The sequence below is a fragment of the Anas platyrhynchos genome, chromosome 12, assembly GCF_047663525.1.
Source record: "Anas platyrhynchos isolate ZD024472 breed Pekin duck chromosome 12, IASCAAS_PekinDuck_T2T, whole genome shotgun sequence".
Classification (NCBI taxonomy): Eukaryota; Metazoa; Chordata; class Aves; order Anseriformes; family Anatidae; genus Anas; species Anas platyrhynchos.
This window is the reverse complement of record NC_092598.1, coordinates 17,389,643-17,403,939: the sequence shown is the minus strand read 5'-3', so window position 1 is coordinate 17,403,939 and position 14,297 is coordinate 17,389,643. Positions and strand designations below refer to the sequence as shown.

The following is a 14,297-nucleotide window of genomic DNA, read 5'->3' as shown; positions in this document are numbered from 1 at the left end:
TTTGGCCTTTGCTATTTCAGAAGACAATATATTCATTTCAAATCCATTGCCTTTACATAAAACATTAAATTCATTCACAATTCAGTAGGCAGTAAGTCCTGCTTTAACTTCCAAATATTCCTGAGGTTTCTCGTTCTTTTGTGTTTGCCTTGACCTTGACACAGTCAGGCAACCCAGTTTCAGAGTGCTCCCTTTGCTGGGGTTTTGGTGCCTTTCTGCAATAGGCTTTTGTTTGGTTCCCATGTGCACGCTCCTGTAAGGCCCTCCTAACCGGAGGGGCTTCATATCTCAGTGCATCTCATGTGAGCACGCAGATTATGACAGGACTAAATACTTCTTGCACTGCTGTCATGCATTCAGAAGCAGAAACCATCTAGCTGGCATCAAATTCAGGAGCCGTCATTTTTTTTTTTATAGCTGGCTATGTAGCTGCAAAGCTCAATAGCTGCCTGAACCTTCGGGCTGGGTAGTTGAGACACAACAACCTGTCATCCTGCCGAACCCTACAAACACACAAGCGTATACATGCAGACGTATAGAGGCAATTTCAGTGAAAAGCATATTGCTTTTGCCAGTTGCTGTTCCAAATTCAAAGTGTGTATCAGTCAGGGTGCTTTTGTGTGCTTCAACTCCACTTCTGCTGCAGTAGCTACAGAAACCCAAAGTTTTACCTCACCAGGCAGAACAAGTGCCCTTTGTTACCTAGACAGATTACAGCTTTTTCTAAAGTCTGCTCTTCATAAAAGCCCAGCTTGAACAGTGGAAATTCTGACTTGCCTCAGATACTGAGGAGACTTTTATAGTTTCAAGTAGCTCCAGGGTTATATTTTAAAAGTTGAATTTCATCACATGTTTCAAGTTTGGTGGAAAAAAAAAGACATGATATTTTTAGCAGAAAAAAGTCCCCCCACACCTTTTTTCTCAACAGATGTTTCATCTCAATCATACCCAAACCTCAAAGCACAAGTAGCAGTCAACCTTATTCTCCTGTGGAGAAAAAGATAAAATGTCATTTGTTTGGAAGAGGATTTTTTTTTTTTTTTGTAACCACAACTAGTTTGTGGGTAAAGGCAAATAATAAGTGCAGTACTATGGGGCTGTGGAAATGAACCTGAAGCAACATTTCTGCTCTTGAAAGGGCTCAGAGTCCAGCTGCTCTTGTTAGATGCAAAGTCCCAACCCCCCAGCCTACCAAGAAAATAAAAATACCGATAATCAGAATTTTCTTGCTTTATAAATCGGATCTAGCCATCCCGGTCCTTTCACCAGTAAACCATGTCATATAAAGTGCTCAAGTTTGTACTGAAGGGGATTTAAAACTGTACTGGTAACAAAAAGAGAGAGAAAGAATAGAAGTTGTAAAAGAAAGTATCCAGAAGTAGGAGAGCTCCTAGCCGAGGAATTTTCATAGGGCTCTGGAGGAGCTGGGGAGCTTTGCTGTGCCTTGCAGCCAGGGCTGGGAATGGGGCTCAGCACTGAGGGGAGCCCAGGCAGCCCTGAGCTGTGTGTGCAAAAGATTTATTTAGGGGAAAGTTATAGCCCCTCTAAAGGATTTGTGTGTGTGAAACTGGAGTGTGGTACTGCGGGCCCTTTGGTCATTTCCATGAGTCTTTACAGAGGATGGGGCCATCCAAATGCGGAATTTTATTTCTCTAGATGTTTTGCAGTATGTGATGTATCACCTCAGTGCCATTCCTCAGCCACATATGAATATGGTAAGTACAAGAGACCTGTGCTTGTGCATACGTGTGCATTTGCGGGCCTGCTAGTCACTATGTCACTTTCTAGTTGTACGCCGTGTTGCGGATAAATCTCCATTTTCCCCCATCTCTCACAGTGAGCTGTCGGGCTCTGCAGATGGGAACACTGAACCTGCTGTGAACATTAGCTGTGAGAGAGTTGTCAGAGGTGCAACTGATTCAGCACAGCCAAAGTAATATTGCAGTATAGGACTTTTTGCAGTATAGGACTATTTTTTGCTCCCAAAACTTTTTTTTGTGAGGGTCAGAGTAGTGTTCTTCCTCGCGGGAAGCTTTTTGGATGGAATGAATTGTACAGCTCAAATGCCTTTATAGCCCCTGTTACATAGCAAGGTGGTGGAAACGAGATTCTCCCATTGAATATCTAAGTTAGATGGGATTGAGTTGATATCAAAGCCTACATTATTAATAGCATTACCTATTCTGTCTTCATCTGAATAAAAGGTCTCAGAGTGTTGCTTCTTTCTTCTTTTTCTTCCTCTGTGAATATCGGGGGAGAAAATCTGAGGAGACAAAAATAAAAATAAGACAGAACATCCTATTTGAACACACGCATCTGCAGCTTACACTGAGAAGGGATTTTCAAAAGCAAAATTGTTACCAAAGTCAGTGTATAGCCATTTGTAGAGGAGGGAGGTCTGTCTTCCTTTGCTTTAAGTTACAAGTGATTGCTTGGTGTCCATCTGTCACTGCTCTGCAACAGAATCCAGCTCTTTGCAGACCCATTCAGAGCTCCAGGGACACACAACGCCGTTAGAAAGCGGTGAGTGGTCCATATGACAGTGACAGCTCTCACTTAAGAAGCACTTACCCACATTAAATGACACAGATCGTTATAGCAGATTGCATTATGTTAATGTGGCTTTTGATATGCCCAGCGATCAAACACAAGTCTTGCTGCTACAGGTATCATCCTGAACTGTTCTGACCAAAGCTTATGGAGATTTCCCCCCCAGCCTCCCCTTTTTTAAGTAGGGGAGGGGAGGGAGAAATGATCTTCTTTGATCTTCGATGAGGAAGGGAAAAAAGACTGTTCTGTTCGGGCTTTTGGCTAACACAACAAACAGTGTTTAAAATTTAACTTTGCTTAATTAATTAGTAATTCTGTTTAGTGCTGTCTGATCTTCATCCAAAAGGTATTTTGAAGCTTGAGAACTGAACATCAAAGTGTATTGGGTGAAGATGGTCAAGTAAGGCATTTAATCTGGCAGTTGTTGTTGATGAAATACAGCCAGTTGGGGAACTAATTGGAAAAGGGAATCATAATCTGGCAAAATTCAGCAAACTCCCTCCCTTCAGCAAACTCACTCCAGAGAGTGCAAGAAATCTAGGTTTAGTGTTTAAGCATGTATGAGTTATACGCTAGTTAGTAGAGAGAGACTGTGTTGTCCTTTGTGTGTGCATCCTTAGTACACATCCTTTAAAAAGAGAAAAATAAATAATAAAAAAGTCCTGCAGCCTGACAATCAAAACAAGACACCAGATCTAACCAGAACCGTGCTGTGATTCTACATCAGCATTTGGAAATACTTGCACTTATAAATATGAAATTATTGGGGTTGAGAATGAGAATTGACACTTTAGGGAGAGGTGGTAGCACACAGACCTGTGAGTCCTAGTGTTATTTATTCAGGAGAGAAAATGCTGCATGATAACGTCCAAGTGAACTTCAGTGTAGCAATTCCCAGAGGTCCTGGTGGTGACTTGTCAGTTAGAATCATTATCTGATGCCTGAATGATTGAAACATTTTTTTATTTTTTTTTTTAACTTCTTTTAAGACATCACATGTTCTGAGTCACAACCCGTCTGTTCTATGCTTAACTGTCCCCATGGTTGGGCACTGGCAGCAGGTCTTGTGACACTGTTGTTGTGTTTTTCCCCCCCCCTCTCTGTGCTGTGTAATTGAACCCTTAATTTGTGCTGTGACCATTGACACGAAACAGGGAAATAGAAGAAAATGACTTCTCTCCATATTTTCAGGTTAAAATATCTATCCCTGACTTGTACAAAGCACTCCTGGTATACAGCTTTTGCCAAATTGGTTTGATTTGTCCCACTGGACGTAAAATGGACAATTAATTTCCCTACAGTAAGTTTCAGAGAAGGCAGCTTGATCTTTGTTGTTTTGAAGGGTGTGTCTAATTCATCAGCTTCAGCTTTCAGCCAGAGAAAGTTGAATACATGCTTTTGGCACTGACCCAGCACGAGCCTGTTTTTCTATGTGCTTGCTGTTCTGGTGGCTGTGGATCAGGAATGTTACTTGCTTCCTGGCCCTATTCTGCATGTGGGCATGAGCCACAGGAGAAGAGGACCTTCGCTCAAGCAAAGCTATCTCCATCAGGAATGTATTTCAATGAACTTCTGTGGAATAAAACCAAAATGTGTGCTTAATGGGGGGTGATGTTTCTTAATTCATGGCCTCCAGGAGAACTTTAAAGTGAAATCTGAATGTGAACATAATTGTTAATTACAGGACTTCTCAATAACTATCAGGCAGTTGTTGTTGCTGGGGTGGTTGTGAAGTCAGCAAAGAATGTCAGTTATGTTTGTCAGACCTGATTTGCAATGAAAAAAATGTTGACAGAACCAGATAATTTAGACATCAGAGACTTCAGGAAAAACAACACAATTAATTCTTTTCTTGTGCCTTTGGTCCTCATAGTATCTGACTTGAAGTTCTGCTGTGTCTGCTGGACCTGTAAATTGGAAGTGAGACCCTTGCCCTGTTGACGTCAATAGGAATTTTCCCTCGGAACAGCTTCTTGATGTTCAATTCCACCAGTCAAATATTGCTACTGAAGTTCCATTTGAGCTCTTACAGAAGCGCTGATGACTTCATCTCCTTGTCTTGATATGTCTATTCACTTTTACATTTTCCTTTTTGCCCTACTCCCCCACAAGTCTTGGATTCTAGTGTGTGGTTTATTGTTTTTCCCTGCGTATAGATAACTCTGTCCCTTTGTTTCTGATAGTAATTTTAAAGAATTGCTGGGAATCCAGTCTATCCGACTTGAGGGGAAGGCTAAGAATATTTCACTTCAAAGGATTTTGTTTCATGTATGCCAGATGCTGACTTCCATAGGTGGCATTTTTGTCAATTCTCCAATTTTACCTTTGGCTCTGTTTTCTCTCAGAAATTGCATAGTAATGACCCTGACGTTAAGATAATAGTCACTGGTAACATCCAGTCATAATTTATCACTGTGGAGTTGCATAGCTTCTCCCATAGTCCTTCGTTCTGAGTTAAAGCACTGTGATCTATCAAATACCTTTCTAAATGGCTGTCATCCCAAATAAGCTCTGAAGTAGTTCATCTTTAGCCTGATTTCTCATAATTGCTGTGTAAATTCTGACTTGGTAGCTGTTAGCTTAGATGTGAGCACTCATCAGAGTTGCATCCTTTTTTGTTTCTGGCCATGAGATCCTCTTAAGTCTTTTGGCTAAAATGCTCGGTACAGTTGAAAACAGTGAAGCTGTCCTTTGACAAAGAAGATAATTTGCTAAAAATCATGGTACTTTGCTTGAACGAGGCTTTGAGAAATCTGAAATGACAAGCCACCTGAGTTAGGGAGGAACTTTAAACAGTCACTTTTTGACCTGACTGCAGCGCTGTTTGGGCTTTCTGTGTTTTGTTTTGTTTTGTTTTTTTTTTGTTTTTGTTTTTAATTCTTTATTCTCAGATGTAAGGTGCAGGTCAGTGAAGAATGTCTTTCACTGTCAGAAACCTCGTATTCTGTACTCACTCGGTATGCACAGCACAGCAATTAGTTTCACCTCATTTCTGGGATTTTTATTTTTTATTTTTCTGAGATTCCTAAGGAACAGTTGGAATTATTACCCACTCCTTTTCATAAGAATGAATCAACCTTTGAGGGAAAAATGTTGATTCTTCAGGGTTGAGCCTTAATATCTTTAAACTGGTGTTCATTCTGCCTCTCTTTCTCCCCCCTCCAATTATGAGCAATTGGGTGGTAGTAATTAACAATCTTAGAGAGAAACATCTGCTAGTACACTTAAGCCAGTCAGTTTGTTTTTCATGAAAGAATGGTATTTCACAATTTTTCCAAGTTAATATTTTTCCTTTATTGTCTTTCCAATTTCAAATATTGTCCAGACGCATTTTTATAGTGTCTTAAGGTTATAGAAGTGAATACAAGACCATTAATAATGAACAAGAAAAGAGAACATCATAAAGAAAACATATGCAGCGTTTCAATTCATGAAACACTCTGTTAGGGAACATTGTTTTTGAGAGCATATGGTTATTCCCACGGGAAGCAATAAATATACATTTTTTTTCTCCAGTTGTGGATTCCCACAACAACAGGGTAGGTTTCTCAGTGTATTAATCTGTGTAGAGCTTTCTCTCTGTCAGGACTTGTTATCTGAGTGGGGAGGTAAGTAAGTATTTTTGCACAGATAATATTTTGTACATGGACCTATTTTTGATGGCCCAGACTTTGGAAACACCAGTCTATTAATTCTCCACACTCCTTTGAGATAGCAATCTTGTCTGGTCTCGTTTAATATCATTGGCAGAGCTGAAAGGAAGTTCACATTGTGAATATAGCTGAACCTTGGCATGCGGCTCACTGGTGGATCTCTGTTTACAGGCTGCCAGTTTTAACTGTCCCAAGCAGACATTCTAATTTTATTTATAAGTAGGTTCAGCATGTGTTTGTATCCTTCATGAAATTGAGAGCATGTTAATAGTCAAAACTAAGTATAGAAACAAGACACCAAACACTTCTGCTTCTTGGACAAAACAGTTGTACTCCACTCTACATATTTTTATATGCTCATTGGGTTTTGGATAAGGCACATAAGGATATATGCACAGACACATTATTTGATCGCTCATAAATATTACTTTAATACCTCCGTATTCGCCTTTAAACTTAACTCATTTAGACTTCATTTTTCTTTGCTGAATGAAACTTGACATCAGGGTGAGATCACCAGATTTCCCCATTTCATCTGAGCTCCAAAATGAATAACTGATTTCAAAGGATAATTCCCTGGAGCAGCAAGGCCAATGAGTTCTTCAGATCAAAGGTCAGCGAAGCTCAAAGAGGATAATTTCTGGCATACAGTACTTAAACTCTCTCAAGGAGTGTACTGCAAGATGTATCCCCTCCTTCCCCAATAGTTGAACTCTTGTTTTTTGAGAGGACTAATTTGTTAGAGCACATTTTTCCTCTGTTACATAAATTATACATTAAAGTGAAAGCTTCCTATCTGAACACGCATACTGTACATCCAGAAAGGTTATTAAACATGCCAGTGGAAGGGCTGTTCCTGTAGGTAGGTCTGTGCCATTGGCATTGTTCCTCTCTGAAGCACCCCATGGCCTGGAGAGCTCTGGTGCTCCTTGCACACACCAGTAGTCTTCAGTGCAGTGCAAAAGCAAGTGATATATGTCCTGTAAGATGCCTCCTATTGACAGAGGAGGGAAAAATGAAAAATAAAAATAGAGCTTTGGTGCAGGGTATAGTCACCTTGTGCAAGATCTGCTCCTCAGTGCCCTGAGCACAATGTTTGGGATGCTGTCCCTTAATGGATAAAAGACCATTGTAAAAATCTTTTTAACATTATGTACCTTTATACCTTTAAAAGAATTTGTGATAAGGTAGATGTATTTTTTTTCCAAATAATTGTCTACTGTTCCAACAAATCTAAGGATCATACCAGCCCAACTTTCATTTATTTCACACTCACTGGAGCCGGACTGTGAAGGATTGCAGAAGTCCCTCACACAAATATTTCTGTCAGCTTACTTAGATTCCTCAATGTGAGGAACTGGTTACTGGTACAAAGGAGCCACTCAAAATCTAGGGGCATGTTTAATAGTTACAAAGAGACACTCTTAATGTGACTAGTTGTTATGAAGGACTTTTCACTTCTTCTTGGTTCTGGAATGAAGCAACAGGGCTGACCTAAGGTGGATAACTGAATGTTGTCTTTTTTGTTTGTGTAATGGTTGGCTCTGTGTGTGTGTGTGTGGCCTTTGCTTTGAATTTCCAGAAATATGGAGTGGTGTTTATGGTCAAAGTGAATATAAAACATATGGCCTTCTTCTGATATACTTCAGAGTTCAGTATTATAAGTAATACTTGTTATAATATGTGTCTTCATTATGGTAAGCACTGTACAAAACCAAACAATCTCTGCTCATCCAGTACTACTACACTAAATGGGCAAGGAAAGAAACTGCCATGAAGTGAGATTTCTTTTTCTTCAGCTTCCTGCTTAGCTCAGGTTTGGTATAGGGAATTCTAACATAGCCTGGAGTAGAGATCAAAGTCTATTACTGTGTGAGTAAGGGTATGATAGAGTCCATGTCTACTTGCATTTGTACAAGGCAAATTACATGTCCGTGTCTGGAAGCTGGCATTAGTATAAACCCCACAACTGCAGGTAAATATTGAAGTTAGGAAATTCCAAAGGTTCATGTTTCTGCCTCATTCACCCCTTTCCTTACTGGTTCTTTTATAGGATGCTACAGTTTTGAAGACCAAAACCAGTAATGCAATAGTGTTAAATTTAAGCAAAGAAACGAGCACAGAAAATGTGACACATTGCAATGTGGCAGTGTGACTGCTGTGGCAGAAACCTTAGCTTTTGGGATTTCTGAGAGTATAAAATTACGGGAAGGTGAGGAGTTTTTTGTTTGTTCATTTGTTTGTAGCTAATTGTTCTATTTTTATCTATGGAAAAAAAAAATCTAATGTAAATGTCTTAATTTTTAGCATGTTAGTTCTTTGCTTTCCTGGGAGGGTGCTTGGGAGGTACCTCAGTAGTGCCAAACACCAGCTGAACCACAGAGTAAACTGAGTTTGAAATGGCTTATTCTAACCTGGAGGGAATCATGTCTCTCTCTCTCTTTTTTTTTTTTTTTTAAAGGAATTTCAGTTTCCTGAACTGGCACTTACATGAGATCTTACTTACAAAGGCATCCCCAAGAAACATAGCAATAGAATAAAGCATTTGGCTAAATGCAGATGTTGCAGCAGAAGAGAAAAATGCTGACATTTAGGCCTAAATTCTTGTAATGCCTTTTATTTTGGGGGAAGAAGGCAGGATTACTGCTATGTCTAATGAAGTATGGGCATAGCATTGTTGGCAGAATCATAAGGATGCAATAAAAACATATCTGAAAAGTCTGAGAGTAGGGTTAAAAATCTGTGTACATTTTCATATATCTGATGAAAATCATTCTATATTCATAGTTAGGATTTCATCATGTGTGGTACTGAGTGCCTCTGTAGGAGCCTAAGCTATTAAGTTCCTGGGCATTTTTCTGTTAATCTGCATAAGAAGTATATATATCTTTCTGAGATGTTGTTATATGATATGCTGTGATATATGTATGATGTTAGTATTTTGATGTTCTTTGAGTACTACTGAATTATGGAAGTGCAAATGTTTTAACTTGAAATTTAGGTGAAATACACTTTTTCATGCATATTAAAACAAACAAACAAACACACAGTTTTAATCATTTTGGCAGGTTAGTGTTACCTTTTAGGAAGGTCATAAGGTTTGTATGTGTTAGAAGAGGGTAGCTGGAACAGAATGGGGACTTCATTTCCGCTTCATTACTCTATTCAATGCTGATGAATGCAATATGCTTTTGCAACATGTCACATACTTTCAATATTTTGCAAAATTATTCAACTTATTTACAGTAACAGTTCTGCTGACTTATATTTTCATAACAGTTTGTTTGAACCTCCTGTGACTCTAGTGATATTTGTAGAAGAGGCTGTGTACCAAAAGCTGTTGGTAGATTGTCTGCTGAAGTTATCCCAGATGTGAAGTGAACACAAAAGCAAATCAAGTATAATGATCCTCTCATACACGTTTGCTGAAATCAGTTTCACCCTATATATGAAGACAAATTTGCAAATATAAGACTGCTTTGACGTTTCCTTATAAGTGTTTATTCTTAAATATATTTTTGCAGTGGCTTTGCCTCCAGAGAAGACAGATGGAGTTTGCAGTGGAGATGAAAAGAGAGCAGAAAAAGAAAATGACACACGCACAGGTTCCAAGAAGCAACTAAAATTTGAAGTAAGTCCTCTGTATTCTGAAGTTACACTGTACTGACATAATTAAGGTAGAAGAATAACTTGCGGATCAAATAGTGCCCTCTGATGCATGTTTATATCTTCTTCCAATTGTAATAGGTAAAGTATAAGTGGCACAAGTCAGTGTCTTACTGTTGGTGGTGTTGTTCCTTTAGACTAGTACGTTTTATTTCCAGGTTTGGAGCAAATCAGATTATGATGACTCCTTGGTAGGCTCTGAAATGTATAGTAAGAAGAGGTGCTCATTGTAACCCTCTATCCTTTCAGAAATAATTTATTATGCTATCTACTATGTTATCAAATCTTTAAATTGGCTTTTGTGGACTATTTCATATGGTTGTGTAGAAGATATTTGTGAAAGCTTCCTTAGCTGTCAGATACCTGTGCCTGGGCCTGCAAAGTAAAACATCCCTCATATACTGCAGTGGAAATCCATCAGATGGCAGGAGAAAAAGGATCCTGGGGGGTAATAAGTTGGATGGTCTGTTTTCTTGCATACTTTAAATAATAATAATAATAGTCATAAAACTGCCAGACATTGTGCGCAGTTGGCAGGTTTTGTTTGTATAGAGAGTGATTTAATAAATATGAGTATTGAAACATGCTGTCATCCAGGTAGAGCGTTGTCTGTCTTGGTGAACAGAAAGATACTCTGGCACTGGCAAGAAACAGCACGAATTTTCATCTCTGCACTCTAGCAGACGTGGCAGGCTTCTACCTTTCAGCACTGTCAGCCTGTCACAGTAATGAGCTTTGCATTCCTCAATTGTTATTTAAAAGACCACGCAGCCACCTTGCAGCATGGCTTGCGTGTTCATTTCCTTCTCTAGAGCAGGCTTAGCAGTCTGGTGCAATTTATTTTTTACTGTTTTAAGGCTGATTAAAAGGAGGTACTTTTCCCATAGGCAGTTCAGGCGTCACTAGGTGCTTGTCTGCTGTCTGGAGGGAGGTGACTTTCCCTGCCTTTTTTTGCACAGCAGTAACTCTTTTTCTAGGCACATTTTATATTCTCCCTTGAATAGCAGAGATTTGCAGACAGGAAAGGCATGATAAATTGCAATTAACAGTGCCTTGATATTAGAACGTTGGAGGACACCTGTCAACATGTTTGGTGCCCAGTGTAGCTGGAACTGCACCGCAGCGGCGGAGTCTGTGTTTGTTCCCAAGTAGTTCTTGGCATGCCATAAAGGTTAGCACTTGGTACCAGGCTCTATGACTAATGCAGGGAAGATTGCCATGGCTCTTAACTAAGCAGAGCACATCCTCACATAAAGATGTTATGTTAGGCAGTGTGGGACAGGGAAGGATTAATGTGTGGCAAGGAACCAAGTATTGATATTTTTTCCCCTTCTTCTACAACTGAAGGTTTTCCAACTATGGCAGGTAGGGGCTAAGAGATCGGTAAATGTTTAAAAGGTATAAAAGAATCAGAAAGGCGAGTGTCGAGACAGGAGTCGAAATGTGAGGTGAACGCCATCCGGCTTTTAAAGGTGCTGGGAATGTTTGTGTAATCCGAAGCGGTGTTTCCACAGCGGAGCGTGGGGCACTTGGCAGCTTTCAGCCGGGCTTGTTACAAGTGAGGGAAGACTGCCTTTGAACTCAGCAGGGGACAGGGGGGACCGGGAACTGCTGTAGGGAATTGGTTTCAAGTCAGAAGATCAACCAGGTATTTTGAGCTCTGTCATGCTGAAGCTATTTGGAGCTGTTTATTTTACTTGCATACAGTGGCTTTCATTTTAATTGCACTGTAACTTTTCTGTTTCGCCTTGTTGTGGCTCAGGATTATTCTGACTGCACAGGTCTTGAGAAGAAGCAAACGATTTGCACCCAGGTGACTGGAGTCAGTCGAAGTGCATCCTTTGTTCTTGACTGAAGGCTTGGTTTTGGTTTGGGGATTTTTTCCTGTAACAAATTGCTTCTTCCAGGCTTTCCCCAGCTCGCACTCCCCAGCAGAAACACAGAATCAGGATAGGGCTCTGCTCCCAGGTGCTGCTCCCTGCCAGCTCCGTGGTGTTGGGCCACGCTAAGCAGCAACCTGTGGTGTGGGCAGCCAGCATCTGCAGCCAGGATGGGTCTCGAGGGGGGATTTGTGCCGTGTGCCCATTTCGTGTTCGTAACTACTCCTGGCGCTGTGGTCTGCTGCCTCACGCTGTGAGCCTGTTTCTGTTATCTTTCTCTTCCTGAGTTAAGCTGAGTTTTCTTTCTTACTTTTTAGGGAGAAATCTTATTATATTCCAACAGCTTCAGGGAGTAGTTTTCTTGTACCTTTTTGTGTTTTCTACAATGAAGTAGAAAGCGTCTCACAGATTCCCAGCAGCCTGGCCCAAAGGAGTTAGGATTATCGTGTTATTGTGATGAGACATCTTCAGTGGGGTGGACAGACGCCCCCCGGGACATATCCTGAAGCTTCCTCCCATGAGGGAGGGAGGAAGGAAGGAAGAAAGCAAGCAGCCTCCTTCTACAGAGTCTCCTCTGCAAACAGGCCTTTTGCTTTAGGTAATCAGCTGCTCTTTGCATGTTTCTTAGGAATTGCAATGTGATGTGTCTGTAGAGGAAGATAACAGGCAAGAATGGACCTTCACACTGTATGACTTTGATAACAACGGAAGAGTCACACGCGAGGTAAGCGAAGTGCAGCTGCCCCTTTGTGTGCAGCGTTTGCTAACAAGAGAAGTGTTTTATAACAGGAACATTTTTTCTTCTATGAAATAGAGGTGTCCTGCCAACTTAAACAGCAGTTTCCATGGACCCTTCCCTCCTAGAAACAATCCCACCAGTAGTTTACTGTTTTCAGATGAACTGTACCACTTTTAAGCCGGTTGTTGTTTAATATCTGGGATTAGCCTTTTAAAAAATAGTACTGGCATTTGAGGGGGAAAATATCTGAAACAACTGAACAACTAAACACATTGTCAAAATAAACCCCTGCAAATGTATATTGTTCTGGCTTCTATCCTGCTTTTCAGAGTTAAGCTAACCAAATAGCAAAGTTGCTTTCTGAAATTCTTTCCATGTAGGACTAACTATACTGTTCTGCTGTTTTCTTGAATATTAGGCTGATCTCTGCTTTCTTTAGTCTTTACTCTTTAATTATAAATAGTTTTGATGATACTTGCTGCAGGACCACAGTGAATGCCTGTCAAAGCACACCTGTGTATCTTTTTATTTTAATTGGGATGTCTTCAAGATGTATTTTCTGCACAAATAAGAAGCCAAATAACAGGATGTATACATTAGTGTACAGTCCATTTTCAGAACTATTTCTACCTGGATAGAATGCAAGTTCTAGAAGAGTGTCTCTTATTGAGATTTACCACAGTGTGCTGTCATTGATTTTTGGTGAAGCATGTTTACTGGCTTGCATGCTTTCAGATAATCAGGTGAAAATTGACAGTTTCTGCTTCTGTTGGCTGTTATGCTCATATCTATGGAAGTTACTAAGAACTGATAAGAAGGTGTAGGGTACATACTGAAAGTGTAGTGACATTAGACCACTCAATGAGGGCAGACATTTCTCCTAGAAGACTGAAGCAAGTATCTTTCGACATTTCTAAACAAATTGCCAAATGGTGGTTCAAGGTATTTAACATGTGTTTGAGCATCATTTCTAGGCTTTTTTTAGTCTCTATTCTGACAGCACTTTGAATAGTCAAATGAAATCTGTGCCCCTCATACAAGGCAATAGGCAGATGAAAAGTTACAGGCCAACCCCAGAGTTTCCAATGGGAACAGAAGCTGGAGAGAGAGAGGGCAAGGAGGAGGGGAAAAAAAAGTCTGTTAACATGTGAGGAACTGACACCAGAAAAATTAAGTAACTTGCCTGAAGTCTCACAAGAACCCAGTGGCAGATTGAACCCAGATCTTTTGAGACCCAAGGCTAAGTCTTCATTACAAGATTATGTTGACTTTCAAGAATGGGGGGAGGGATAAATGGACAGACAACAAAACACAACAGAACCCAAACCCACACACATGGGTGTCCTTTACATGCAGGCATGGAGTTCCCAGTAATGTTAGTGGGAGTTCTGTGTGGTGAATGTAACAAGAATATGCTTTTAAGTATGTATACAATAATTATTTGTGATTATGTGGTACACCAAAGGGCTTAATTTGACTGTACTTAGAGAACATGTTACAGCCAAATTCTACTTCTCCCTGGTACAAGAGCAGACTGCAACTTAACTGAAACCAAATCTGTGTGGGGATTGAAAATTATACTACCCTGAGGTCTGGAGGTTGCTATATTCAGGCTTGAACCTCTGCCAAAAAAAATTCTTTTAACCAAGGGACCAAATAGGTTGATAATTTTCAGCTCTTTACATGTGACCAAAGATAGTAATAATACTATACACCATTGCAGAGTTTTCCAGTTGCGTTACTTCTTTTGCAAGCTGTTCCAATGTCATTTGTATAAAACATCTTGTTGGTTTTCCTTTGTTGAATCCA

The 14,297-nt window shown here is 40.1% G+C and overlaps 1 protein-coding gene across 3 annotated transcripts in view; it reads left to right on the top strand.

The window, feature by feature from the left end:
• The window catches only part of NKD1 (NKD inhibitor of WNT signaling pathway 1), a 108,460-nt gene that overhangs the window by 77,664 nt on the left and 16,499 nt on the right, over positions 1-14,297 (top strand). For 2 of the 3 annotated variants that reach the window (XM_072043725.1, XM_005021581.6), the window contains 2 exons: positions 9,728-9,834; positions 12,378-12,473. In XM_072043725.1, coding sequence (XP_071899826.1) covers positions 9,728-9,834; positions 12,378-12,473 — 203 coding nt within the window. The remainder of the gene's footprint in view (positions 1-9,727; positions 9,835-12,377; positions 12,474-14,297) is intronic. The other variant, XM_013101431.5, reaches the window with a different exon arrangement.